The sequence below is a fragment of the Balaenoptera acutorostrata genome, chromosome 11 (genome assembly GCF_949987535.1).
Source record: "Balaenoptera acutorostrata chromosome 11, mBalAcu1.1, whole genome shotgun sequence".
NCBI lineage: Eukaryota > Metazoa > Chordata > Mammalia > Artiodactyla > Balaenopteridae > Balaenoptera > Balaenoptera acutorostrata.
The window spans coordinates 6,252,205-6,280,108 of NC_080074.1; the positions used below are offsets into that span (position 1 = coordinate 6,252,205).

General features: G+C 60.0%; 1 protein-coding gene across 2 annotated transcripts in view; it reads left to right on the forward strand.

Moving 5' to 3' along the window:
• The window catches only part of SCUBE1 (signal peptide, CUB domain and EGF like domain containing 1), a 133,761-nt gene that overhangs the window by 68,638 nt on the left and 37,219 nt on the right, over positions 1-27,904 (forward strand). Inside the window, exons 5-8 of one of the 2 annotated variants that reach the window (XM_057556138.1) lie at positions 1,756-1,881; positions 6,625-6,741; positions 9,385-9,474; positions 26,152-26,268. In XM_057556138.1, the coding sequence (XP_057412121.1) occupies positions 1,756-1,881; positions 6,625-6,741; positions 9,385-9,474; positions 26,152-26,268 (450 nt within the window). The remainder of the gene's footprint in view (positions 1-1,755; positions 1,882-6,624; positions 6,742-9,384; positions 9,475-26,151; positions 26,269-27,904) is intronic. The other variant, XM_057556139.1, reaches the window with a different exon arrangement.

Sequence of the window (27,904 nt, forward strand, 5' to 3'; positions counted from 1 at the left end):
ACATCTGTCAATTCTCAGTTGCCCCGTGCCCAGGCTTAAAGTGGCCGAGGTCAAGATTGAGCTAGTCCTCACCTTGAACAGGAGGCCAGTGAGTCACCTGGGGAAGGAGGTCTCAGGGCTGTGTGGGCAGACAGCAGCTCTTCCTTTCATCTGCACTTAGCCTCTTGATGGACTTGTGACCTCTAACCTCTCACTTGACCCCTGACCTCATAAATTCTGGAAACTCCTCACAAATCACCAGGAAGATAAACATCAACTGGGGTCAACTGAAGAGGGTTCCAAGCTGCTCCAGGCAGACGGGGAGGGGGGATCAAGTTCTCTGGGGTGGAGGGGATTTCCCAGAAACTGTGGGTGACTCAGAAGAGGGGCCAAACGGCCCACCCCAGGGAACCCTTGTTCTCCCTGATCACACCAGGGCCCTCAGAGTGCATTTTGGCGAGATGCTTGGCAGGCACTGACCGGGTGGGTGGTGAGTAGAGGCCAGGCCTCCGGAGGTGGATGGTCCATAGTTCCTGCCCTCAAAGCCCGTGGGCAGCCCAGCTCTGCACTCAGCGAGGCCTCTGGGAGGGGAGAAGACAGGGAACCTGGCTGGCCTTGGGAGGCACAGGGCTTCCGAATCGGCCAGAGGACGAGCTGCAGGGGCTGCCGGGCAGGGCCAACGTGGACAAGCCTCCAGATAAAAAAGCCCGCTGCAGCCAGAGCCTGGGGGTGCCGGAGCGGGCAGTGGGGTGGCCCAGCCCTGAGCCCCTGCAGCAGTCTCCCATTTCTGAAGTTTCCCAGCCAGCAGGGGAGTCCATTGCTAACTGCCCTTTTAAGTTGAGGCCTCGGAGGAAAAGGTGCCTGAGGTTTGCAAACATTTTTGCTTTGAAGAGGAACATCTGCCAACCAGCGGGAATCTCAGGCTGAGATTAGGAACACAGTGACGTGTGTGGCCTGGACCCGGAATAAGCTCGGAGGGCGGAGGGACACCTGCTCGGGGCTTGCGGGCCTGCAGGGCTCTGCACTGAGGCTGGGGGTGCCGTGGGTCCTGGGGAGCACTGCAATGACCAGGTACACGTGGAGACCCCCTCTGGAAGCTGGGGGATGGTGTGTGTGGCGGAGGGGTGTTTAGTTCAGGACACGGCCGTGGGGCTGGTGAGGACGAGCCTCTGCTGCCCCGGGGTCCAGCGGGCCAGCCCGGCAGCGTCTGACTTGTGCAGAAGTGCAGTGAGAGGGGGCTGAGCAGGCTGCCGGCGCCTCGGGGTGCGACAGCTGGAGGCCAGCTGGGGCGTGTCGGCACCATGACCCGTCAGTACTCCTCTGTGTGCCCAGCCTAAAGGCAAGTCTCCACCTGCCCCATGGGGGCTTGTGGCGTCCCCGTACAAACTGAGAAGTGCTACGCACCTCCATCGTTTTAAATGCCACCCACATCTGCTTTCGTGGGGAAACCATCTAAACCCCTGACCTGGGAAGCATTCTGTAGCCCATGCCCTGTAATCTGACCCAGGTCAGGAGTGTTTCCTCCGTGGGTCCTGCGAGCTCATTGACGGTCCTCTGAGCAAGGCCTGGCTCTGGACCTGGGCACCATGTCCTCAGTTTCCCCCAGGGGATCGCCATCTGGATGACTAGGTGCACCCCCGTGTGCATGCCATGCACATGCCAACGGCAGCCCAAGAACACTACGTTTGCTTGTGACATTTTGCCGGTTATCTCTTCTAAGCCTGAAATTTTCTCTCTCCCTGGTCCCCAACCCCTCTCTTGTCTGTCTCTTCCCAGAGGGTATGAACTGCATGAACAAAGACCATGGCTGTGCCCACATCTGCCGGGAGACGCCCAAAGGTGGGGTTGCTTGTGACTGCAGGCCCGGCTTTGACCTTGCCCACAACCAGAAGGACTGCACACGTAGGTAGATGGAGGCAACGGGGTCAGACATCCCCACGCGTCTCCTGCCGTTGCTTTGCGGGGGGTCTGTCCAGTCTGCTGGACGTTGCCTGAGAAGGGCACTCGGTCCCCTGAGGGGGGGAGAGAAGGGCAGGGCCACCCCCCGAAGGGGCCTGGGAGGCATGAGGTACAGGGGCCGTAAGCCCCAGGCTCGGGGTTTCCCTGGCATAGTACCACTGACACAGCCCCAGACCTGGGCTGGATCTTATGCAGGGCCCTGTGTGACAGCCCTGCCGGTGCTCATCGTAACCCCTTCCTTCCCCCCTGCCCCCGACCCGAGAGACCCATTGGCCCTGTGCTCGAGCTCTCCAGCAGGAACGGAGGGACTGTGGGTTCTCAGTGGGCCAGGGCAGCTCTTGGTAACAGAATGGTATAAAGAAGGCAAGGAGGGGACTTCCCTGGTGGCGCAGTGGTTGAGAATCCACCTGCCAATGCAGGGGACATGGGTTCAAGCCCTGGTCAGGGAAGATCCCACATGCCACAGAGCAACTAAGCCCGCGCGCCGCAACTACTGAGCCTGTGCTCTAGAGCCCGTGCTCTGCAACAGGAGAGGCCACCGCAGTGAGAAGCCCACACACCGCAACGAAGAGTAGACCCCGCTCGCCACAGCTAGAAAAAGCCCACACGCAGCAACGAAAACCCAATGCAGCCAAAAAATAAATAAAAATTTATTTATTTTTTTTTTATTTTTATTTTTTTTTAATTTATTTTTTTTTTTAAAAAAAGGCAAGAAGCTTGGTTCTGGGGGTGTTCCCAGCGCAGGCTGTGCTGAGCTTATTTCCAGGATCAAAGACCAGAGCTCACAGCCTAGCCCTGAAAGGCCCCCGATAAATGATGATACCCTGGGAAGTCTGGATTGAATGAGGCCTCTGGTCAAAGGTGCCATTTCAGGACGAGCTCGGAGGTCAGCCTGCAGGACGCAGGCGTAATCCAGCCTCTTACTGTGGTCACCCAGCACTCCCCAGTAGGAGTGGGAACCAGCAAACGAAGTGAGACGGCGGCTGAGCACGCTGAGTCCTCCAAAGCTGCGGACACACTGCGTCCTCCCAACACTGCGTGGGGGGTGGCGGGACGTGGCCTCCGCTCGCCGGACGCACTGCGTCCTCCCAACACTGCGTGGGGGGTGGCGGGACGTAGCCTCCGCTCGCCGGACACACTGCGTCCTCCCAACACTGCGTGAGGGGTGGCAGGACGGGGCCTCCGCTCGCCGGGCAGCCAGCATGCCCAGACTGATGCGATGTTTGCCGTGTGTCTGAGAAGAGTGGAGGGAGGCTGGTGTGAGTGCTGCCCGTCTCTGGCCAGAGACAAGCGCTTCATGCCAGGCCCACTTTCTGCTGCAGAAAAATGGTATGAAGGAGTCTGAGTCCAACTCCCAGGCCGGCCCCTGAGCCAGGAGACAGACGCTGACCAGCTCTCCTAAAGAAAATGGCCTTTCTTTCCATCCTTCATTCTGCAGAGAAGACAGCTGGCCTTTGCCAGCCCGTCATCCTTAGTCATCGTGATTCTTCCAGTTGTCCTCCGCTCTCCTCAAACAGTCATCGAGATCTCGGGGACCCACATGCCTCAGCCATAGTCCCTGTCACCACGGGAGCTCGTGCTCCAGCCCCCACTCCTGATTCGTCCGTTCCCCAAGGTGAAGACACTTCCTCCTGCCCAGGTTGGTCCCAGATGTGGACCAGCCTTCCTCTTCTAGTCGTTCCTGAGGGATCGCAGTGATCAACACGTACGCTGTCACCAAGGGGAGGACCAATCAGGGACACTGTTGACGGGGAAATGCCCGGCTCTAACCCAGGCCCTCCTGTCCTCTACACCAGATGGATCCCTTTAGCTGCAGAGAAACCTCCTGCCACCTGGCAACCTTCAGAACAGAGAAGGAATAACTCCAGCTTCCCAGTCTCCCCGTGGGGTAATCTGAGCTTCCTCAGCACAAAGGCCAAGGACCAGCATATGTGGCGTGGGCAGGCTTGGTGACAGGCTCGGCCAGGAGGAAAGCACGTTCCTTCAGTCAGCAAGACTGACTGACGCCCGCCCTGGCCAAGCCCTGAGCTAGGTGCCGGAGGGAGAGAGCTGTGGGCCCCAGGAAGTGGCTGGGACTGACTGACTGGCTGTCTAATCCTATAGTTCCCGTGTGGGGCGAGTGCTACAACTGCTACAAGGGGACGGTTTGCTCAGAGAGCATCTCCTGAGGGGCCAACCTGGTCTGAGAGGTCAGGGATAAGGAGGGCTCCGTGCACGGCCAAGACTCCCCCACCCCACCCGGACAGAGAAGAGCTAAGCCCGCGCCCCGAACTTTTGGTAAAGCAAATAGAGTCCCACCCTCTCTGCTCAGTGGCTGGGTGTTGCCAGGGTGTGTGGAGAGTCCAGCACCCATCCTGGAGCCCAGGAGTGGGTGACTACTGCCCTGCAGCCCTCCTGCGAGGGACGGCACCCCTGGCCGTCCACCCCGTCAGCTTTGGTTTCTTCTGTGCGGTTAATGTGGATTAGCGTAAAGTTAGCTCTGAGACTTCCCTCTAGCCCTTGAGCTCACTTGAGGCCCAGGAAATTCTAGATCTGGAGTTGGGTCGGGGGCTGAGGCCTGGCCTAGGCAGCCGCTGTGAACGAGCGGGACCACAGGGGACTCTGCCCAAACTTTCCTCCCTCCAGAGCCCAGGACTCACTCCAGGGCCAGAGGAGGTTTCCTCCATCCTTCTCTGGGTCTTCCCGGAGCTCAGGGCTCAGGGCTTACTTCCGTGTACATGCTATAGGCTCTCTACGTGCTCACAGCTCGGCCTGTGTGGTCTGGGAGATGCACGCGGGCCTGTATAGAGGGAGCAAGAAAAAGTGGCCCTCGCTCCGGTTGCCTCAGACAGGCCCGTGCCCTCCTTAGAGTCACTTGCAGGGTGCCGTCCATCTCCTGGAGCCCAGAGCCTGTAAAGAACTGTCGCCTCACTGGTCCACCCCTGCCCACCCTGAATGGGGCTTTTCTCGGTCCGGAAAGGCACATGATGTCCAGCCCAAGGTGGGGCTCTCGCCTCACCTGATATCCGTGCTAAGCGGCAGCCCCCTGGGACCTTGGCTTCCCTGAGGCTCCTCCTGTGCAGAGAGATGAGAGGCCCTGACTCCAGACTGCCGGGCACCCAGAAATGCTGGGAGAAGAGACACTCCCACACAGAGCGGCCAGAGGGCTTGGTGACAAAGCCCCAGCTGTTTCCTGAAGCAGTTCTGCATGTCCTTGAAGTGTCGCCCTGGAAGCTGTGTCCCTCCTTCAGATGGTCACAAGCTCCCTGTGGAAGAGGCAACCCTCCAGGGCCACTGGTCGCTGAGGACAGTGTCTGGGACAATGAGCAGGGACCATTCTCCTCGTGTCCTCCTCACCTGGCAGGGAGACTGCGTGTGGCCAGGTTGACGGGGCCAGCGTCGCTCAGGCTGGAAACCCCAGAGCCTCCGTGCTGTTCTCTGGGTGAAAGGAGGACCTGGGAAATGCAGCTGCAGAACTCAGTTCTGAAACACCTGGAATCCTTCACCGGGGAGTTGCCACCAAGTGACCTCCCTCTGGCCCCAGCCCTGCTCATGGGTCACCTGATAAAACATCATTCAGGCTCTGCCAGTTTGGAATTTTCTGCCCCTCTGATTGTGGTTGGTCTGAGATTTACTTCTGCATACCTGATCATCGTTAGGGTTTTCAAATAAATTCAGAGTGTAGATAGAATTCTGGACAAATGGGTAAGGTCTCCAGGAAGACACCCTGTCCTCAAGGCCCCCGTGTACCATTTGCATACAGATGACGGGCACCCTGTCGCCTTACAGCGGAGTAAAGCAGGGGCAGCAAGAAGCCCTGCCATGGAGATCTTGGATCTCCTTTTGCGATATCCCTCACCCTGGGAAGAGAGAACAATGTGTTTTCTTTTCAGTAAACTTGAATTTCTCCTTTTCCCTACTTCAGACGGGCTCCTGCTTGTTCAGCCCCCTTTTCAGCGACCCGGGTTGCTGATGCTGTGAAACATTGTAAGATCCTGGGCTGAAGGGCAGCAGCTCCTCCAGGCCATAGGCATTGCGCACTATGTAACACGTTTAAATAAAAGGTCATTTTCAAACCTACATCTGAGATGACATTAATTTGCACACGTTCTTTCTGTTTGGACATTTCCTTGGGAGGATTAGGGCTTAGAGTGGATAGAGATTGAAGTGGCTGCTGGGACTTGGAGGGAATAAGCATCCGTGGGGACATCCTTCCACATGCCCCAAGACGTAAGCAAAAGGAAGAAAGGTCTGCGAGAGCTAAGGAAATGAGCACCCCACCCCTCACATGGGCCTGCCCCCTCCCACCGCCTTGAAGAGTATGCCTGGTATTAACAGACATTTGCCCCATTGGGACAGGCTATTGTAAAGTGTCTTTTGCAACCTAGGAAGGATAAAATGGTCTAGCTTATCCCTTTCTTCAACTAACACCATCGGAGTGCATCAGCTGTGTGCCAGCTCTGTTCGAAGCCCAGACGACCCAGAGTCCATTCTCTGTCCCACCCCAGTTCGCCTCTAGGGAGTGAGCGATTCCATCCAAGACCCCAGAGGGGCTGATGTCCAGGGAAATGTGTGCCTCTGCACTGACTGTCTCATGTCCCCACTTTCCTCCCCCCATCCCTTAAAGAAACAACCAACGGCGATAAACTAATCGTTTTTGTTGTCATTCTGTTTATACACACGTATGTACACTTTGGGCCTAACTAGTAACCTGTAACTATGGAAACGGAGGCTGCCAGCACAGCTGTGAGGACACGGACACAGGCCCCATGTGCGGCTGCCACCAGAAGTACGCCCTGCACTCAGACGGTCGGACGTGCATCGGTGAGTAAGCGCTTTTGCCAAGCACCAGCACTCTGCGCCACCCTTCCCCCCGGGGTGCCCGTGTGGCCCGAAAGTGGCCACACCCCACTGCATCCTGGTTTCCAAGAAGGAAGCTAATGGGGGAAAAAGAAAGGGAGCCCCCCACGGTACTGATGGGGCTGGCGGGCGACCCCAAGGGGAGCTTTCTGTGAACACTTCCCAGGGTCGCCCATCCACCCAGACCAAGCGCCTCTGCTCTGTGTCACTGCGGGTTTTCTGAGGGGCCTCGTCCTCCGCATGCAGGTGGTTCCAGGCAGGTGATCTGTGGGGAGGAGGGTGGTGTGTGCACCTTTGGAGGGCAGCTTCCGTTCCTGAAGCACAGGGGTTTCCTCCCTTAATGTGGAGACACACCGGAGACTCGGCCGGCCTGCATCACCACCTCCTTGGTGGTGTGAGCTGCCCACAGCCTCTGGAAAACCAAGAGGTTTTCTCAGAAAACTGCTTTCAGTCTTGGTTGTCTAGAACACCAGGGGAGAGGGCTGGTGTGAATCCCGTGTCAGGTCTGGGTGTTTTTAACTGCTCTGCACTCCCCAGCTACGGGGCCTCTCGCCGGGCCTCCTCTCCCACCTAGAGCCCCTTCTTCTTGGGTGCCCCCTCCTGACACCCCTCGGGTGTCACCTCACCCGTTACAAGAGTGTCAGTTTCAGTCTCTGTCACCTCCGTCCTCCTGGTCCTTATTTCCAAGGGGAAGCTTGAGTATTTGTGATTATCTCAAGTTATGATCACTAGTAAGTTCTTTCCCCACTCAAAAATAGCAGCCAATTTTTTAACTGAGAAAAAGAGGAATTTCAAAGTTGGTGCCCAGAGTTCATCCTCTTCTTTCTCTTCAACACTGGCCAAGTTCAGCAACCCCCCACAAGTCAGTTATCATATTCATTTTTTTAAAAAAGGCCCTGTTTTTTTATTATCGACTCAGAAGATATTTCTTGAGGGATGTTCAAGTAACAGAAAAGGGTTGGCAAGCAAGCAAAGCCATGAAGCCCAGAGTCTGCTGTCACCTTCTGTCCCCTGTGGCTCTGCTCCCTTGTACCCCGGAGATGTCGGGTGGAGGGGCCGGGCACCAGTGGTCACGTCCCAGTCCCGGCTGTCGTCCCAGGTGCTGCCTGCGTGGTCCTCCCTTCCTCTGTGTGGTCTCTCCTCTCAGACAGCCATTTTGGGTTTCATTTTATCTCATTCCTCCTGCTTTTCTGGTGATGGTCCCTGATTGCCTGTCTTGTCTGATAACTGACGTTCATTAATTATTTTCAGAGCCAAAAGCCAAACCAAACCAAAGAACTAAAAAAAAAAAACAAAAACAAATTCAAAGCAGAACCCGGTCTCAGACCAGTGTCTCTATTGCAGCCTGATCCATCTAGAACCCCCTCCCCCACCTCTCTCCCTGTCTCCACCGTCCCCCCGGGGGCTCTCCCAGGCCCGCCGGCCCCCTTCCTGTCTCGTCTGCTGGGGTCTCCCGCAGCGTTTGCGTCTGCGGCGGAGCCGCCTCTTCCAGCCCCCGGACCAGCGCAAACGGCTGCCGGCCAGACACGCGCCCAGCCTCGTCTAACACTTCGTGTCTTTGTCCACCTGGCTCATCCTCTCTTCTCTTTTTATCCTTTAGTGTCCGCTGCACGTGAAGGTCCCTGCTTGGATCTGCTCTCTAACATAACTTCCCTCTGCCTGCCCCTTCCCCTCCCCTCTCCTTAGAAATCCTTTCCCAGACCCAGCTCCTGGGCCCTGGGCCGTTACTCCCTGCTGGCCCAGAGGACCTTTCATCTGCCTTTGCTCACTGCTCCTCGGGCTTCCCCGGGAGCGGATGTCCCCACGCATCTCGCGCCGAGCTGAGAAACGCAAGCCAGCTCGCCTCACGCGCTCCTCTACGGGAAGCATGCCGGCAGCTCCCGGCTGCTGCCCGGCCGGCTGTCTGTCTCTCTGCACGCTCCTAAAACGGCCGCCCCTCTTTGCAGCCTCCCGCTGAGCACTGGGGCGTCTCGCTCCAGTCCTCCATAGACAAGCAGGCAACCAGCGCTGCCCAAATCGACCCCCTGGTTTCTCTGTGTCTGTTCGGTGGGATCCACCGTTGAGTGTATGCGTGTTTGTCCCCCCGTATGTTTTGTTCTTAATTTTGCATGAGTGTTTGACACGTTTTCACGCCCTTGAGACAGGGCGTCTGCTGTCCAGGCTCATCCATCACCGGACCTCGCGGGTCCTGTCCCCTTGTCCTGGCCCTTGTCCTGTGCCTGCCTCTTCAGCCTGAGCCGGGGTGTCTGCAACTGCCTGGGTCTTCGCGAGCTCCGCGGTGGTGCTCTCCACCTCTCCGGCCCTCCGCACGTGGCTCCTGTCTGCTCTGACCTCAGCCTCCTCCTGTGTCTGTTTTGCAGATGGGCCCTGTGTCCCATCCGTGTCCTTTTGTGGTCGTCCCTCTTCTGCCCCCCGCCCCCGCCCTGCCGCCTCTTCGCTCTGCCCTGAACACGCCATCTGGAGGTTCCTGGGATTAGCCCCTTGGCGAGGCCCGGCGTGCTGTGTTGGCGTGGTGTGCGCCACGCCAAGAGGCTGACTGTCTTGGGCCGCGGGAAGTGGGCTCTCATTAACCACCGGCTCCGTGTTTGTCCCTTACTTGTGTTTTAGAAAAGGATGAGGCTGCAATTGAGCGCTCTCAGTTCAGTGCCACGTCAGTAGCTGATGTGGACAAGCGGGGGAAACGGCGGCTCCTCATGGGTAACGCTTTTCTTCCACTTCCTTTGTTGTACTTGCACCTTTGTTCGTGTGTGTGTGTGTGTGTGTGTGTGTGTGGTATGTGCTGGCGTGTGGGCTGTCTGTACGCGTGCTTGTATGTCAGGCTGTGAGAGCTGTGCTGGCGTGTGGGGTGTGGTGTGTGGGGCTGTTTATCCGTGCGGTGTGCCCACGTGTGTGTGGTCGGGCGTGCCGTGGGTGAGTGTGAGGGGCTCTGCTCCAGATGTGAACTCACTTTTTCCTTTTTAAGGTTTTAACCCTTCATCGAATACATGTATTTCTCTGTGTGTTTGTAGCAAAGAATCCAGAGCCAATGTCTAGTGGCTTCTGCCTGTAAGGAGATGTGCTCTGTAAACCCCCTCTACTCGCAGTAATGCCCACATGTGCAGTTAGGATTCCAGGGTCAGCAAAGGAACACTGAGACGCAGAAGCAAAGTGGGTGTTAGTGTAGAACAGGGGTTCAGGCAGCACGTCTGTATCTGTCTCCTCGCCAGAGACGAGCCACGTCCAGGGGGAAGAGAACTACATCTAGATGCGGGGCAGCAGGGTCTCAGGGGTGTCCAATCCACCCTGCTTGCTTTATAGTTGGGAAATCTGCTACCCAGAGAGGGGAGGACCGGTCAGGGTCACCTGGCAGCCCCTTCTGGCCCCAAGGCTCCCCAGTCCGTGAATGACCCCAGCCCAAGCCCACTGGGCTGGCAGTCTCAGCCCACTTTTCCCCAGTCCCCCCCACCTCGGGCCCGCAGTTGCCTTGGGGGTCCACCTGATGTCAGCTGCGCTCTGAGCACTGCCCTGGGCTGGATCCAGACTCTAGGGAGGCTTGCCCAGAAACACCTGGGGCCGCTCTGGGCGGCTGGAGGTCTGCTGGTGTGGCTGATCCCGGGCAGGGTGAGGAAAAAGGAGAAAATAACTGCTCTGCAACCAAGCTCGGTCTGCAGACAGAAGAGCCATCTGTCTCCACATTCATTCGTTCCTCTGGCCCTCAGTCAGTGCCAGTTCTGGGGTCGCTGGCTCCTGGGTGGCACTAGCTGCCAGGCCTCTGGAGCACAGGTATCGGGTCACCTGGGATTGTCACGACCTTCTTTGTGGCACTCCTGTTAGGTCACACCAGCCTTGGGAGCTGTGAGATCAGGTGGTGCATTTCCCACATCTCGGAGGAGGAAACTGAGACTCATTGGGCTGCCCTGGCCTGCCCAAGGTCACACGTTACCCTGCATAGCTGAGCTTAACCCAGAGGTCACGGCCACGTGGGCCATCTTAAGTGTCGGCGTCACAGGACCGTGGAGGTCAGAGCCTAAAGGTCCCAGAGAGGTCACTTAGTTTTGTGGTCCTCGTAGGGACCTCAAAGGAGCCCAGGCATCTAGGGAGGAGTCTGAGTGGGGCTGAGGGAGGGAGGTGGCCTTGAGTGCTGGCGAGTAGGCTTGAGGTCTCCGCCAGTGAGGCTTTGAGGAGCAAAGGAAGCCGCGGGCTGGCCGACAGCTCTGTGAGCCCCCGGGCCATGCTGGGCAGGACAGATATAGCCCTGTTCTCAGATGAGAGCACTACAGGCCGGAGAGGCCAGAGGACTCACTCTGGTTACACAGGGACAAGCTCAGGCTAGAAGCCCGCTCTCTGCAGGTTCTCTGTACGGGACTGTCTCATTGACTTGGGCCGTCTGGGGTGGCCTGGGAAGAGCTGGAAACCACGAAGGGGTGGGCTTAGAGGCTCTAGCAGTCAGGCGTGTCCACTGCCCTGCACAAAAGGGTGAGTCAGTACTAAGGACTTTCTGAAGAGGTGGCTGGCACTGGGTGATGGGAACCTAAGAGCTGCTGGTGCCCTGAGGCCCAAGAGGGCCCAGACCCCTAGGCCTCACTTACAGGAGAGGTGGGCACTGCTGTCTGAGGCCAGAGCTCCAGAGCAGGGCAGGACCAGGAACTGGGCCCCCAGGTGCCAAGCACCCTTCCCAGCAAGAGGATGGTGGCAGACGAGGGCTGAGCTGAGTTGGCATGAAGCAGGTGGGTGGGTACTTGCTTTTTCTAATTAGAGTTGGCAGAGAGAGTGGCTCAGAGCCAGATCCTGGTACAGGGTCTGGGAGGTGAGGAGGGAGCACTGAGGACACAGGTCCCCTCACCCCAAGCTTGGGAGGCAGAGTTGGGGGAGCAGATCGGGGGACTCGGTGCCAGGCACAGGAAGGGCCACGGAGATGGATGCTGATTGGCTGCCCCCGCATTCCCACCTCTCTGTCCCCACCCCCACCCCCACCACCTTAGAACCTGTCCTGCCCCACCGACAGAAGAGACCTCTCCCTCCTCTGGTCAGGAGTGACAACACTTAAAACAGGGGGACAAGGGCCAACGGCCAAGACCACACGCCTGGCACTAGGTCACTGTCAGAAGCTTCCAGGAAAGGCACTCTCTAGAGCGTAGGTGAGCTCCCCCCTCAAGAGCTCGTAACTCTTAGCACCCGTCCCCTCTGAGAGCAGCCCACGCGGGACACACTTAGGATCCTGCTGGACTTGAAGCCCAACTGGTAGACCCCATGAGGCCTGGCTGCTCCCAGGCTCAGTTAATGGAGGCAAGGAGTGGAGGTGAGGGAGGTGACCATCCCCATTCTGCCCTACTGGTCAGAGCACGCCTGGGACATCACGTTCAGAGCCCGGCCCCCGTGTGGAGAGAGCAGCCTAGACGGAGTTGGGTCAGCGTTGTCAGCCTGTGGAAGGGAGCACAGAAAGGTCATCCCAGTGGGTCCTGGGGCTGGTGGGCCGCCGGAGCCCTGTTTTAGGTCCTGGGGTGGGGGAGGATGGGCGTAGAAGAGACAGAGGGGAAGGAGCTTGTTTTGTGGCCCAGAAGCAGATGAGGAAAGCGAGACGCTGAGGAGTCCACGGCAAGTCAGACACTGGCTTCCCCTGACTGCTGCGCTGGCCAGCATGGGAGGTCAGAGACAAGGGACTGCTGTGAGAGAAGCCTGGGGGCTGGAATGCCCCACAGTGGTCTGCTGTGAGTAGAACCCGTTGTAGTCATGGTACACGGCTCCACCAGAGCAGGGCACGTGTGCTGCGGCCACCTGGTGGCTGAGATGGCCCGGCCCGTGTCTTCCGGCCCTGAGGTGCCGATTGTCTCCTGTGTGGCTGGAGCTCGTTTTTAGGGTGGGTCAGACAGGACTGAGAGAAAGGACTCCCTTCCCCCTCCGCAAGCGAGTGGGCGCAGGACAGCTCTTGCCAGCCTGGAGAGGCTCCGTGAGCACCCACCCATCCTCGCCACTCTCGGGGGTGACCACACCTCAGCAACAGACTTGTCCTGCAGGCCCAGGGTGAAAGCCCCTTCCGTGTCTCAGAGAGGGTAAGTGACCGACCTCCTCACTGCCGGCTGCTCGCCCCAATATCCCTTCCCCAAACAGAGATGGAGAATTTAGGTTTTATGTGCTTGTATAGGCTATTTGACCCAGAACTATTTCAGAAATATTTTGCGCCCAGACTGCAGAGGTTACAAGCCCCTTAGATGTCTGCAGTTCGTTTAATTAGCAGTCTCACCTCTTAACACAGCCAAGAACCAGGATGTAAGCAAAAACCAGAGCTTCATAGAAAATGTGTGGGACCCTTTAGCCACATTTGAGCCTCTCGGATCCCCTCCAGGAACCTGCCTGCTTTTGTTTCCCCAAGGGCTAGCATTTTAGCTACGGGGTTCCGGGTTTTGAAACACTAACCCAAGCTGACTGAACTCCGGCAGCGTCGCTTCCTCATTACGGCGCTGGCTGCTGGCCCGGGGCTCTCAGAGGCTCCCCTGAAGGGACAGGGCTCTGCAGCACGGTGACCTGGGGCCATTCAGGGCCAGGTGGCTCTGCCCCACTCTTGGGGTCTCAGCTGCACCCAGTAATTGCTGTTTCCAGCTACCCCCTGTCACTGAGCACAGGCCGAGAACAGGTACAGTTATGTTTAAAGAGGCCTCAAATATGTAACTGATTTTAGATTCCCATCAAAATCAGTTAAAATGTTTGGATTCGAGGGCTGGAGGGATAAATTTCAATTATCTGGCCAACTGACTCGTGTGAAACATCTGAGTCCCCAGCTCAGTTTACCACAGGCCGCCTGGAACCCCGCTTACAGCAAGATGGATGAGACGCTGTGAGTCAGACTTGTCAACTCCAGGTCTTAAATCGGCTCTTTTCCCACAAGTATGCTTGGGATAGATGCTGTGTTAGTTTCCTATTGCTGCTGTTAACAAGTTACCACAAGCTTAGTGCCTTCAAGTAACACAAATGTATTATCTCCTGTAGGTCAGAAATTTGACTTGGGGCTCACTGGGCTAAAGCCAAGGTGTCAGCACAGGCTGCGTTCTTTCTGGAAGCTCTAGGAACGAATCCATTGCCTTGCCTTTTCTACTTCTACAGGCCACCCACATTCCTTCACTGGTGGCCGCTTCGTCCATCTTCAAAAGCCCACAGCCCTGCATCTCTGACCCCGCTCCCGTCACCACACCTCTTTCTCTGACCTCCCTCTTCCACCTCTAAGGATCCTTATGACCACATTGGGCCCACCCAGATAATCCAGGGTAATCTCCCATCTCGAGCTCCTTAATTTAATCACATCTGCAAAGTCTTTTTTACCACGTAGGGTCACAGGGGATTAAGACATGGACATTTTAGGGGGCTGTTATTCTGCTGACCACAGATGGTTCAAACTTGGGCTGGGAAGAACCTTCCAGGTCATCTGGCTGCTGCAAGCTCCACTGAGACAGAGCCCACATCTGCTCTCTTCACTGGCTCTATCCCCGGGACCACCAGTCTCCCAGCACAGGGCTGGAAGTGTGGGAGCGCTGGATGGTGCCCGGAACCCCGCCCCCGCCCCTTCGGTGGGCTTCCGGCGGCCCCTGCAGTCTCCCCAGCGCCCATTGCTCCCCCAGGCGGTCAGTGCACTTCGGCTCACTCCCTCTGCTTTCCAGTCAGCACCCCCAGTGTCTTCCCACAGCCCTGAGAGGCAGCTGTCCCCACTTTACAGACGAAGAAGTGAGGCCCTGAAAAGGGAAGAGAAAGCCCAGGCCACGCCATCAGTGAGCAGTAGTCTGGGCCAAGGTTCAAGGCCTGTGGACTCACTCCCAAGTCCAGGGCCCTAAGTCAGGAGAAGAGCAGGCCCGAGGCTCAGGATAAAGCTCAGATTTGTAGGCTCAGCATCCATTCCAGGTGGAATCTTCCCTCCTGAAAGCAGACTCACAGCCAGCCCATTTGAAGGGTCCCCCTAAGCCCAGGAAAGCAGAGGTACCCGTGCTCGAGGCCCAGTGACCACAGCAATAGTTAACCTTTAGTCCCAGCTCCCTCTGGGTCTTGCATTGTCCCCAGTCCCACCTCCCAGCCACCTAGGGGGTTGGTGCTAAAGTAATTCCCATTTTACTGGTGAAGAAACTGAGGCACAGAAAGGTAGCTAGGAACTCCTCTCCCTGCACTCCCACAGCCGGCACCTCCCCATCTCCCTGCCCCTCTGCACCCCTGGGCAGGGGGCCCAGGTTCCCCTTCCATTGAATGGGTACAACACCATCATACGTTCCCTGGCTGGCCTCAGACGACGGGGGTGTGAGTGGAAGGATGGCTGGGGCCTGGCACACACACAAGACAGCACTCGGTAAGGGAGCTGTTGAGAGAGTTCCAGGATGGGGGCCAGAGGGGCTGGAGACCTGGAAGGCAAGGGGAGACAGGCAGAGTGCGGCAATGACGGTAGCAATGGCTGACGTGTAGGGGGCACAGACCGAACCCCATGCTGTCCCCAGCCTCGTATAACCACACAGCCGCCCTGAGAGGTCACTTCGCTTGACACACTCCTTCTCCCCAGCTCCCGGCTAATCTGTCCACTCAGGGGTCACCCGCCCGCCACTTCTTTTCTGCAGCCACCATCTCTAGGGTCCCTGGGTTTCTCCTAACTTCACCAACCTGTGTCCCAGGCCACCTCGTCCAACCCCTAATTCCAGACCCACACATTCAGTCACCGCCTGGAAGCCACCCTCCACCTGTCCCTCAGGCCCCGTACACGCAGCCTGTCCCAGGCTTCCTGCATCGGTGAGTCATGTCACCTGCCACCCTATACCCAGGTGCCATCTTGCACAGTTCTACCTGGCAAAGGTTTATCCAGACCTAACTGGACCTTCCCTGCCACCCCCATCCCAACTGCTCTCCCCTCGTCCACCAGCACCCTGTTTTGTCACAAGTCTGGGACCCCCTAACTAGGGACAGAGGTCAAGTTTGTGCCAGCTCTGATGGCCCCTGGGGACACAGTGCAGGGCCTTGCGCAGAGCAGGAGCACAGAAAAAGCTGGTTGGCTCGGAGCAGGAACGAAGGCTTCCTGGAGGAGGTGCCCAGGGATGAGTAGGGCCTCACTGCTCACTCTTCACGCAGGCAGGTGTCTAGCGAGGAGAGAAAGGGCGGGACCTGGAGCCTGGATGAGCCTGGCAATGGGAAGGGTAGATCTGAGGCAAGGGCGGTGACGACACAGGGCAGTTCCCCAGGTCAGGCTCAGCAGGAAGGCCAGCTGGAGGGAGATGGCAGGTGAACTTTGCAGCCCGGGGAAGGCACCTTCCCCTCCAGCCACAGCCTCCCTGCTAACAGGGCTGAGCCCCAGGCACTGAGCTCGTGTTTAGGAAGAACCGGGGTGGTCAGACTTCACCCCTGTCACTGAACTGATCCCATGTGCGGCTGGTCTCTGGTCAGCTGGGGTCTCCGGCTGAGGCTCTGAGCCCCTGTCCTCAGTTTAGTCACAGACACGTCCTCAGTCTCTCTCACACACACGCTCCATGGGCTGGTGGAAGGAGGTGGGACCTGGTGACTTAGTTGTGTCGGGGGGTCGAACTTGGGGGAGAGGGAGGGTGCCAGGCAGGGCTTATCAGAGAAAAGAAGGGGAGGCAGGGCACTGGCTGGCCCCGGGTGGGGGGACCGAGGCTCGGAGAGGATGGGACTCACCCACAGCCCCCCTGTGAGTTGGGCAGAACCAGGGATCCTGGCACCTGGGCCCTGGCACTCTGGGGACCAAGTCTGGCTAGAGGGAGTAGTCCAGACCCTGTCCTGAGAAGACCCAGAGCAGCCAGCCGTAAGTCCCTTGGCTTCCTTTGGAGCCTGAGGCCTTAGAGCTTTCCCCTCCATCTGGGCCTCAGACGAAATTTGAGTCTGATTCTAGCCGGTCTGTAGGCTCATCTCAAAGTGTGAAAGCCGTGGGAGACTTCACCTCCACAGGCAGCTGACACACAGCACACTTCTGAATGCCACTTTCCCAGCCCCCAGAAATGAGAGTGGGGCAAGGGCAGGGTCCGGGAGTGGTGGGTGTGGGCACGCCCTCCCCGAGACCCTGAGGGCGGCTTCTGTGAGGTGGGACTGCAGGTGGAGGGGGTCCCTGCAGCTGTGTGGGCAGTGGGCTCAGAGCGCACCTACCGGGAAGCGTGGGCTGGGGCACACCTGAGCCCTCCGCACTCCTTCTGGGCCTGAACCTCATGTACGAGGCCGCCCCACCCCGTCCGCCGGTCCCCTCTCTGTCCCCAGTTCCCTCTCTGTCCTGCTTTAACTCTTTCCTTCCGGATTTGGTCCACGTGGGTCCCCAGTCCCTTCAGGGATGTGACCTCAGTGTCCCTGGCTGCCTGATCGCCCCTCCCCATGCCCACTTCCTGTTGTTTTTACTGGTCAGCGTGGCCCCCCTGCCCAGCCACACTCAGGAGGGCCCTGGAGTGGTAATACTGATTGTCCCCCAGAGCCATGAATGGAAGGCACCCCAAAGAGGCCAAGGCACCTCTTCTTTTCTCAGTACAGTTCTCAGAGGAGCCCCAGAGTATAGAAACAGATGACAGTGACCAAGCGCCTCGGTACCCCTGCCCACTGATTCCCGTCCCACCCACCTGGGTAGGGCCTGCCCCTCAAGCCCACGCTTGCCTCCATGTGGGGGTCTCTAGCTGGCTCCAGCCAAGGGCAGGCCAGGTGGCAGCCGCTGACTACTGACCAGCGCGTAGCCAGAGCTCAGGGCTTTCTGTGGCAGGGTTTCCTGGTCTGTCCCGAGGAAGTTGGGGCGGCTTGGGGTTGCTCAGCCGGGCTGCGTCTTTGTCTTAAGAGCTGTGTGCTTGTCCTCAGAGCAGGGACACTTGATGGCAGTCGTGCTAACAGTGGCTCCCCTTCCTGGTTTGTGTTCCCGGCCCAGGCTCCGGAGCCAGACCTGGGCTCTGCGCCCCCATCGCCGCACTCACGTCTCGGAGCCTCGGCTTCCTCTTTTGCAGAAACAGGGTTGTAGTCTCTACTCTGAAGCAGGCTGGTGAGACCCTTGGCGTGCGGCACCTGGCCGTGCGTGTGGCACGCGCCAGGTGCCCGGTCACATGCCATTCTTCCCCTGGCCGTTAGCATTTTACTGCCAGCAAGGAATACAGCCTCGAGATGGCGAGGCCCAGGCGGTGAGGCGGGAAGCCCAGGGCCTGCCTGGCCTTGGTCAGGTCGTAGGTGGGCTGATGCAGTCAGAAGGGGGACCTGGAGAACGAGAAGGGTAAATAAGCACCTCTCAGAGGCCAGCCAGGTGCCCAGAATCTGGACCCTTCCAGGAGGCCCGCCCAGATCACAGACTGGAACTGTGGAAAGAAAGGGCAGATGCAGACCCCAAGGGCCAGCTTCGCTCTGCCCTGCCCCCGGCCCTGGCCCCAAGAAGTCACAGGGGAGGAGGGTTGGAGGGCACACACCAGGGCTGAAGGCCCCACCCGGAAGCAGGGAGGTTTGTGCACGGGGGCTGGGCCCTGCCTTCCTCAGCCCCAGGCTGTCCTCTCGCCTGTCCTTCCCCCTGTCCCGTGTCCCTGGGGCAGCCATCAGGAACCTGGAACGAGGCTTCCCCTCTGTTGAGCAGCCTTGGGGCTCAGTGGTTGTGTGCCCAGACATATTCAGTGTTCCCAGGACCTGCAAGGGTGCCGTTCAGCATTTCGGATGAGGAAACTGAGGCCCAGGGAGGTGAGTGGCTGGCCCAGCTCCACACCATCCTGCTCTACCCCCGCAGCGCACCGCACTCCCTCCAGGGCAGGGGGGCTGGTGACGGGCCTGTCTCCCCACACCTTGCCCAGCGCTGGCGCGTAAGAGCTCGGAGAGTGTTGGCTGCCGTTGGTGGGCGTTCTGGGGAGAAGGGTCTAACACCCAAACCTCCCCGCTCACACACCGCTGGAGGGGCGGCGTAGCACCAAGCAAAGGTCACTGGCCAGGTGACCTTTCTCAGGCTGCTTCAGCTCCCCAAGCCTCCTGCACTTTCTGTGGAACGGGTATGTGATGCTGTGCCCTCGCTCCTGAGGATGGCCTCACGGGAGAGGCCGCCTGCAGCCCCCCGGTCTGCCCTCAGCACCCCTCCACTTAACTGTCAGAGGAAAGGCAAGAGGCAGAGGCCAGGGATGAGGCTTAGCTGCCGTGGCCCTGCTCTGCTGCCTGCTTCAGTATAAAACCTCGGCGTCCTTCTGGGCCATTCGAGGTTCCCCCAAAGCATACAAAGAAACCTCCCCCCAGGGTCTGCTCGCCTCTCCCCTGCCCTCAGCCCCTGCAGCTCTCGCCACAGACCGCAGGGCACCGCCCTCAGGTCCGGGAGGTTCTGCTGTCCGGCACTAGTGTGATAACAGCCCTCACCGGGCCGCGTGCTCCAAGGCCAGGCCAGCCCCTCGAGGACGGTGAGATGAAGTGGCCTCAGGCGGAGGGCGCGGCTGGGTGCCAGGTGGGGCCTGGCGAGGCCTCCTTTCCTACTTGCCCTCACACTCAGGCTTGGGAGCCCCCTGCTCGTCGGGCCGCAGTCCTGGCCTCCACAACCACCTGCCCCCAGCCACCTCCTCCCCCCGGGACCTCCACACGCACTGTCACCATCACAGCGGCCACCAGCGTGCACCCCAGGGCCCAGCTCCGCTCAGAGGCCCAGGCGCTCTGGGTCGGCTTTGTCCAGCACCGTGGGTTAGAGCGCCCCCCACAGGTGGTGCTCTGGAGTGGACGCGACCGAGGCGGAGCAGGGGCTTCTGGGCAGACGTGGAGAGGCGGGGACCCAGAGGCAGGGTGGATAGGAGCAGGGCGCGGGCACGCGGCAGGCAGGCATGAGGCCCCGCTCCCACTCCTGGCCGGGTGGCCGCGGAAGCCGCTTCTGTCGGCCTGACTCTCCTCACTTTGCAGAGGGACCCCATGAGGAAGATCAGCCTCACTGTGGGGCTCGGTGAGGGACACAAGCCTGCTGACAGTGTGCATGACGGGTTGCAGGGTGACCCAGAGGTCAGGGGGTCAGCATGTAGAGACTGGGCAGCCGGGAGACCAGGGCCACTGTGTAAGGGCCTTGCCGGGGAGCGTGGCCTTTATCCCAAAGTGATGGGAATCCTAGAAGGCTCAGGAATCAACTGAGGGGAAAGGGTCAGAGGTCAGGGAGTCCATGGCTGGGCTGGGAGAGCCGGTAGCCGACCCCTCTTCACAGCGGGCTCCAGGTGATCCTGGCGGCAGAAAGACAGGTGGACCAGCCCCGACTGAGGCCTGACAGATCTCGGCAGGGGCTTTGGGCTACTCCCGCCACCAGGGTGATGCCATCAAGGGGCAGGGCAGACCCTGGGCTCGCAGGGTCTCTGTAGGTCGCTGCGCCCACACCTGGCCCACCGCTCAGAGCCTCTGGGGGCAGGGCCAGAAACCTGCGCAGTCGACAGGCTGCAGGTGGAAGACCCTTTGCCCCAAGTCCCACAGCTTGTCGGGAGCTGAGTGTGGCACTCGGGCCTCTGGACCCGTGTCTCACCGCAGGCGGCTCACCTTGGCGCCCCTGTGGTCAGCGTGTCGTGCTATTTGCAGATAGTCTCCGAGGCCTGAGGTCCCTCCCACCCTCTCGCCCCTCAGTCCAGCCTGCCTCCACCTCAACGTCGCCTTCCGGTGCCCGTGACGGTGGCTGCTGCTGGTAGGCTCACGGTCCCCTGTGCTGTCGGCGTCATCTCCGACACTGTCCCCCACCAGGCCCGGCAGGGGACAGGGGCTCAGTCACCTCGCTTCCTCTCATTCTTCACGGGGCCTCCAGAGCCCCGTTCTTTCATCTGCTGATTCAGAGGAAATCAGGCCCCTCGCCATGCCGGTCCTGCACTGGGTGCTGGGCGCTGGGGTCACCTGGAGAGTGAGTAGTCACTGAGGGGGACCACCGCCCAGATGGAAGCCCAGGGCCTGGGGGAGCCGAGGGGGGGTGCCAGGAGAGCTCGGGAGGGGCCTCCTGAGTCGTGACAAAGGCGGGAGGCTGGGCCCTGGCAGCCACCCTGCTCGGGGGGGTGGACTGAGGGCTGGGGGGTGAGCCCAGGCTCCTGCGAGAAAGGCAAGGCAGGGCCCTCTTCTGTCTCCCCTGATAAACCACTAACCCCCGAGGCCTGGGTCGGTGTCGGGTTCATCTCCAGCTCCTCTCTCACGGCCACCCAGCACCAAAGGAGTCGATCCCAGACTGTTGGTTGGACAGAGGAGGGAACCGCCCGCTGCCCCGCTAGGCTGAGACCTCCAGAGACCAGGGACTGGGTGTAAGGCACGTCTGCCCAGCGCAGAGCAGGGGTCAGGTGACTCGGCAGCTGGCTTTGGGTACTGGGGCTCCACAGGCGGAGGTTCTAAGGGTGGCACCAGGGGTGAGCGTGCGGTGACAACCATGACAGTTCACCGAGCACCGTCACATGCGCACCTTGTCTGGGCCTCGCAGGGACCAGGTGGCAGGTGTTACATCTCCACGACATGCAGCCAGAAGCTCAGGCTCTGAGACGTGAAGGGACCTGCCCGAGCTTGCGGGGCCAGCATTCCGAGCGGTGTTTTCTGCCCCTGTAGCTCCTGTGTCAGCCACTACGCTGTGACTGAGACTGTCCTTCAGGCCGGACCTTGCCCCAGACCTAGGGTGGTGCAAGCACCCAGCGCCAGCTCAAGGGGCGTCCTGCTGCCATCCGAGCCCTGGCCGGGCTGCACGGCAGGTCCAGCTGAGTGGCTGCCCGTGCCACCGCTCCCCTCCCCCCACGACCCCACCAGGCATCTGCTCCACCTCTGTGCCCCGGGCATGTCACAGGTCTTGGCCCAAAGCGGACCTCCCCCAGGGAAAGACTAAAAACTGGCCTTTTAACACATCTGGGGTTTTCCCGTCTGCTGAAAAGGGGCTCACTCCCAAGCCTCTTCCCACTTCAGTCCCCCGACGCCATGCCCCGCCTTCCCCCCTTCGCCAGCCCAGCCTTGTGGGTGAGAGTTCTCCCCTCTCGCTGGGTGAGGGGGCCCGTGGGCGCACCTCGCGGCCCCCTCAGGCCACTGGCTCTGCTGCCCCACTGCAGGCCGCCCCCGAGGATCCCCCCGGAGGCCTGGCTCACTCAACAGCCTGGAGTCTCGCAGTCGTGGGTTCCAGTACTGGCTTCTCCCAATGGCTGTGTGACCCGTGCGCTCGCCCGGGGCCCTGCCCTTAGAAGGGCCCACAGTTGGCTGAGTGCTTGGCTGTCTGTCAGAAAATTCTTAACAATTTTTGAACAAGGGCCCTTCATTTTTATTTCACACTGGGTCCCACAAATCATGTAGCTAATCCTGCCTAGAAAAGGTCCTTTACTTCTCTGAGCCTCAGTTTCTCCACCTGCAAAGGGCCCTGCCCCTGGGGCTCTGTGAGGCCCGTGGAGGTTAGGGGATGAGAAGGTGCATTGTCAGCTGCACAGGGCTGCGCCCTGGGAGGTGTCCTTCCCCTTGTTTCTCCAGGTGGAGAGGAGAGGCCTTTAGAAAGAGGCCTCTTGGAGAGGCAGGTACAGGGAGAGACCGGAGGGTTCACAGGGTCCGAAAAGAAAGTCTTCAGATCCCTGGAACGGCGCTCCGGGGTTTGGCTTTGCTCCCCTCACCTAGACTCCAGCTTCCCTTGGCAGTGTGCGCCTCTGGCTGAGGCGTGGCCTCACGGGGCAGGCCTGCAGAACCAAATCTGCCCTCAGACCGCAGCTCCTCTGGCCCTTGGGAGGGGGTGGGAGCTGGGTGAGACCCGGAGGAGACCGCCGCTGCTGCAGCCCCGCTCACGTTTGCTGTTTGCATTTGGGGTGACCCAGTGGTCAAGGAAGAGGACAGGACCATCTGGTTTCTGAACCTGAGCAGCAGTGGCTTAGTAGCAGGCCTGGGTGGCCTCTGGTCTTGGGGACAGAGAGGCACTTGGGACCAGGGGGCCAGGGGGGAGTGACCCAGGCAAGGAGCGTCCTCAGCAGCACCCAGGAGCCTCTGCGTGGAAACGCCTGGGGACGGAGCTCTCAGTCCCACCCGGGCCAGCCTGCTCTGTGTTGTAGACGTCAGTCCCCAGCCCCCGTCTTGGCCCAAAGGACCGGCAAGACTTTGCTGTCACCTTTTCCACGTGTCTCCTGCTTTACCGCACACACGTACTAACCTCAGAACAATACAGCCGAGGTGGGCTCGGCAGAAACGAGCCGCGCGCACCATAGCGGGGGCACCGGGAGCAGGTGCAGGAGGCTGCCCACCGCCCCGCAAGGACAGGCTGATGGCCGGCGGCTCGCTCTGCTCTCCCCCGCCCCGCCCAGGGCAGGGCCCGGCAGAGGAGGCCCAGGGTGCAGGTTGGCTCTTAGCGTTACCACGTGAGCCCGAAGGTACTGGCTGCGCAGAGTGAGGCAGTGGTCTGGAGGAGAGGGACCACTGGGGAGTCGGTGCAGGTCACGTGGGAGGACACTGGGGGCCTGGCCCAGAACAGCAGCAGTAAGAACCGGCCCAGAATACGATGTTAAGGAAGTGGCAAGACCAGGCCCTGGGCCCCAGGCACGGTGGGGGAAGGCGCCTCCTAGGATGCATCCTTGGGGCAGCTGGAGTAGCGTTCGTGGAGGCGGGGAGCATTGGGCGGGAGCTGGAGAGCCGAGTATGCGCTTGGCTGTGCGGGCCCCGGCTGGGACTGGCTGGGATGGAGATCTGAGCCTGTCAGGGGGTTGGAGTACACCCATCGGGTCCCACCAGCCCTGCCCCTTACCAGCCACGCTGCTCTGCGCCAATTCCCAGCGTTCAGCACCAATTCTGCACCTGGGAGGCGAGGGCGCAGGAGCCGTCCACAGAGCTGCTGTGAGCGTGGGGAGCCCAGTGCAGCGATGCCTGTGGGATGGGCTGGTCAGCACCCAGGGGAGCCCAAAGAGCCTCTCGTACCAAACATTGTCTAGGGTAACACAGGAGACTGAAAGGGTGCTCGGTACAGGGGAGAGACCTGCCCTGAGGGCGCAGAGAGCGGGTGACCATCCAGGCTTGACCCCAGCCCCAGCTCGGCCTCCTCCTTCTACCCAGAGGACAGGTGCGGCCAGCAGGTTTCCAGGGCCCCGGTCACTCGGGAGGCCCGAGATTCCGAGTCCCATCAGGGCCTCCAGAGACGGGAAGGGCCTGCAAGCCCCCTGGAGCCTGGTTGGCCGGGTCCATTTCTCAGGGACACAGCCCCCAGTGCCCACGCCACGTGCCACCTCCACCACCGTGGAGAGGCCCAGTGGTCATCCCTCTGTCGCCAAGTAAGGCCACCCAGCTGTGCCCCAGCCCCAGCTCTCGGCACATTCTGCTGCCCGCCCCCCGCTCTCGGGCGTCCCCCCCGCCTCTCCAAGACCTGAGCCTTAACTACCTGCACCTGGAAAACAGGCAGGTTCCCTGCCCCCCTCTCAGAGAGGGGCTCTCCCACATAAAAGGCTGGAAAGGCACTTGGGGGTACCTTGGCTCTGGATTTGAGCGCGGGGGGCGGGATTTCCCTCTCTGGTTGTAACCTCAGGGTAGGAAGCTAACGTTTGTTGAGCAGCTACTCCAGGCTGGGCCCTGGGCCAGACGCTGTCGAGTGTGCGGTTTCTTTGATCCTCACCTCAGCCCTGGGAGGGAAGGCTTGCCGTCCTCACCTGCCAGGTGTAGGTGCTGAGGTCGAGCCCCGAGGGGCGGACTCGCTGGGTCACTCAGTGAGTGACAGAGCCAGAGTCACACCCTGGCCTCCCCACCTCCACTGCCTCAGTAGACGGGCGGCGGGGGAGACTAGAGGGCCTGCGCAGGCGTGTGTGGGTCAGAGCTTGGCCCACGCGCACGTCGAGGCCAGCCCGCATGTGCACACGGCGGGCGGGGGCCTCCTTTCTGCGTCTGGAGGCTCCTCGTGGAGGTCTCTGCGCTGACCTTGAACCATGAGCAGGCAGGAGGCCTCCCAGCCACTGGGCAACATGCCCCACAGCAGGCAGACAGAAGCTGGAGGGCTAGAGCATGGGGAGACACGCTGAAAGCCTGGGAAGAGGCAGGGGCGAGGAGACCGGCCTTGCGGTAGCAGTTACAGCTTGTCCTACCGTGGTGAAGACTTCAACCTCGAGAAAAAGGGCAGCGGCCCCGTGCAGCAGGCAGCCCCTGAGTTCAGGATGTTAAGGACAACCGCCATCGTGGTCGCCCCACAGAATCACTCACACACACACATACACACACGCACGCACGCACGCACGCAGAGGGAAAGTCCGGTTTCCTCCTCTCCCTGCTCCGCCCACCCCCTACAAGTTGAAGTTCAAAGGAAAGACATTAGCAGCAGAGACTCCTGGCAACTGGGGGTATATATTCATTTAGTCCTCACTCCTGTGTTCATCCCCAAACTCCTCCCGGAGAAAACGGAATGCAGCTTGCAGGAATGCAGACACCACAGAAGGACAGACAGAACGAACAGGGTACGGGGAGAGCTGTGGGGAGAGACCCGCTGGGGTCAGGCAGCCAGGGGCAGCCACGGTAGACGGGCAGGGGATGGCAGGTGATAAGAGGTGGGGGCCCTTGGCGCTTCCCTTCCTAGCAGCAAAGGGGAGAGGGAAGTTCCCACAACATCAGAGCACGCCAGATGCTCAGGAAGAAACCCAGGTTGAAAGGCTCAGAGGCCCCGGAACTAGGCTCCTCCACGTGCCCCGGTGACCCGGCTGTGCCAACCCCTTCTCCGGGCCTGGGGAGGATCATTCTCACCGCACGACGAGCTCTGTGACCTTAGTTACGCCCCAGCCACTCCAGCCCTTTGAATTTGCGAGAGAGAAAAAAAAGCACTAGACTAGCTTCAAGTGGACAAAAAACAGACGCCTTTGGCCTATCGTTCAGTGAGAACAGATGTTGGGCTGAGAGCCTCATCAAGGTGATGGATGGTGTGCGGGCTCTGGGAACCTCCCCTTGCAACTCCACGGTCAGGGCCACAAGCCATCCCGCGCTGAGACGAGTTTGGGAGCCCCAGTAACTGCCAGTCTGGGTTTGGAGTCCAAGTCCAGGCAAGGCAAGGGTTTAGGAATCTGTCCCTGGGCGGTTAAATAGCAGCCCGGCCGATCTCAGCACTGGCCCTGGTGGTGGTGTGGACCCTGTTGGCACGGCTCCCTGCGGTTTGCAAACAGTTCTCCCATCCATCATCATCAGAGGAGAAACAGTGTCATTCTCCCATTTTACAGATGGGGAGCCTGAGGTTCAGAGAGGCCCCACAGCTAGAGTGTATCAGAGCCAGAGTTTGCATTGAAAACATTTATTTATTCATTTATTTTTGGCCACACCACGCGGCACGTGGGATCTTAGTTCACTGACCAGGGATCGAACCTGCATCCCTTGCATTGGAAGCACGGAGTCTTAACCCCTGGACCGCCAGGGAAGTCCCCAGAGCCAGAATTTGAACTCAGGTCTCCTGTCTCAGGAGCTCCCCCCACGGGTGGGGAAAGGCGGTGGCTTCTGTCCAAGGAGACTGAGAGTGTCTTTTTCTCTTTCCCTCCTCAGAGACGTGTGCAGTAAATAACGGAGGCTGCGACCGGACGTGCAAGGACACGGCCACCGGCGTGCGATGCAGCTGCCCGGTTGGATTCACACTGCAGCCGGATGGGAAGACGTGCAAAGGTCAGTGCGCACCACCTCCCACGCCAGGCCCCGGGTGGTGCAGGCAGGGCAGGAGCGGGGCGGCACACTTGGGCTGGGTGTGCGACCATGTGTGGCTTCAGGGGTGAGGGTGGTCAGCTGTCACCTGCCTTTCTGTTGGAGAAGCTGAGAAGAGGGAGAGTCAGCACCAGCGCTCCCCAGCAAGGCTCAAGAGAATGCCGGTTCCACTGTATATTGACAGGTTCAAGCGGGGCTCTGATATCCAAGAATGTGGCTTCACCCTGGGTTGAACAAATGGGGTACCTTTACTTTGGGCTTCCTAGGCCGGCAGAGGTTCCTTGTGGCCTCCCAGGGGGCAGGGCAAGGCCGGTTCCTGTGCTCACTCACCTTAGCCGGGGTGCGTTTTGCAGAGCTGGGGGCAGCAGGGCAGCAGGGCACAGGGCTCAGACCAGGCCAGGATGGTCTTCTTGTCGGCATTAGAAAACTGAGGACACTGTGTGTCCTCGTCACTGGAAGAGGGAAGGTGTGCGGGGGGATCTCAACCGAAGGACTAAGGATGCAAATTAGAAATAGGGATTGGGAAGATCAGGAATGGGCCGGTCTGCCGGCCGCTGGAAGCCAGGGAAGGGTGAGCTTTCTCTGCCCACTGTTCCCCGGCTCACTCCGAGGTTTCTGAGGGCCTGGGGGGCTCAGCTGTGTTGGGGACCCCTCAGGAAACAGGAAGCAAAGGGGCTGGGAAGCCAGAGCTGGCTGAGCCCTAGGACTGAAGGGGCCAGCCCTGCAGCAGGGGGGCACCAGCCCAGACGAAGACCTGGGGTGTCATGGAACCCCCAGAGCTGCGGGCCTTGGGCCGGGAGGCAGCCCTTGCGAAGCAGTGAGGTGCAGCCCCTCAGCACTCCCCAAACAGCCCTCAGATCCCTGCCAAGGCCGGCTGCCCTCCTCCCATCACCCTGCCAGGAAGCGGGCAGGCCCGGAGGCCAGCATGGAAGGGCAAAGGAGCTAGAACTTCCAAAGCCCAGTGGGTGAGAAGATTGACAGCAGAGGCCCAGGGTGATTTTGAATAGTCTGAGATGGGCTTTTGAAGCCTGTAAAAATAGACAACGTATGACTTCTCCTCCCCAGCCGCTCTGCTGGGAAGAACCTAGTGATTATTGACAGAAATAACCGTTCTTCCACCTATTTATTTGCAAATAAAGCCCTTCTGTAGCCCCCGCTCAGCCCACTTAGAGCGAGGTGTGTTCCGGGTGGGCAGGGGGGCTCTCTGAGGCCTTGCCACGTGGGCTTAATGCCAGGAGGGCTGGCCAAGGTCCACCGCAGACCCAGCCGTCCTCATAGCCCAGCGATGTCAGAGCAGGCCCAGCCAGTTGCCCTTGGAGCCAGGACAGAAGAAGGTAGAATCGGGCCACCCACACCCCGTCCAAGGCACAGCGCTGACCCAGGACCAGAGGGGCAGGGCAGGGCTTAATTCCAGACTCGAGGCCAGGAGCTCGCCGCTGGGAGCTGACCTGTCTGGGCTGGAAAGGGGCCTCGGCAGTCACGTGGCCCACAAGGAGCACCTAAGGGGGCGCTGACCGCTGCCCCCTGCCCGTCCTTGCTGGCGAGAGGGGCATACATCCTCACCCCACCTTGAGTCTGGGGTAGGGGGCGGCGTTGAAGG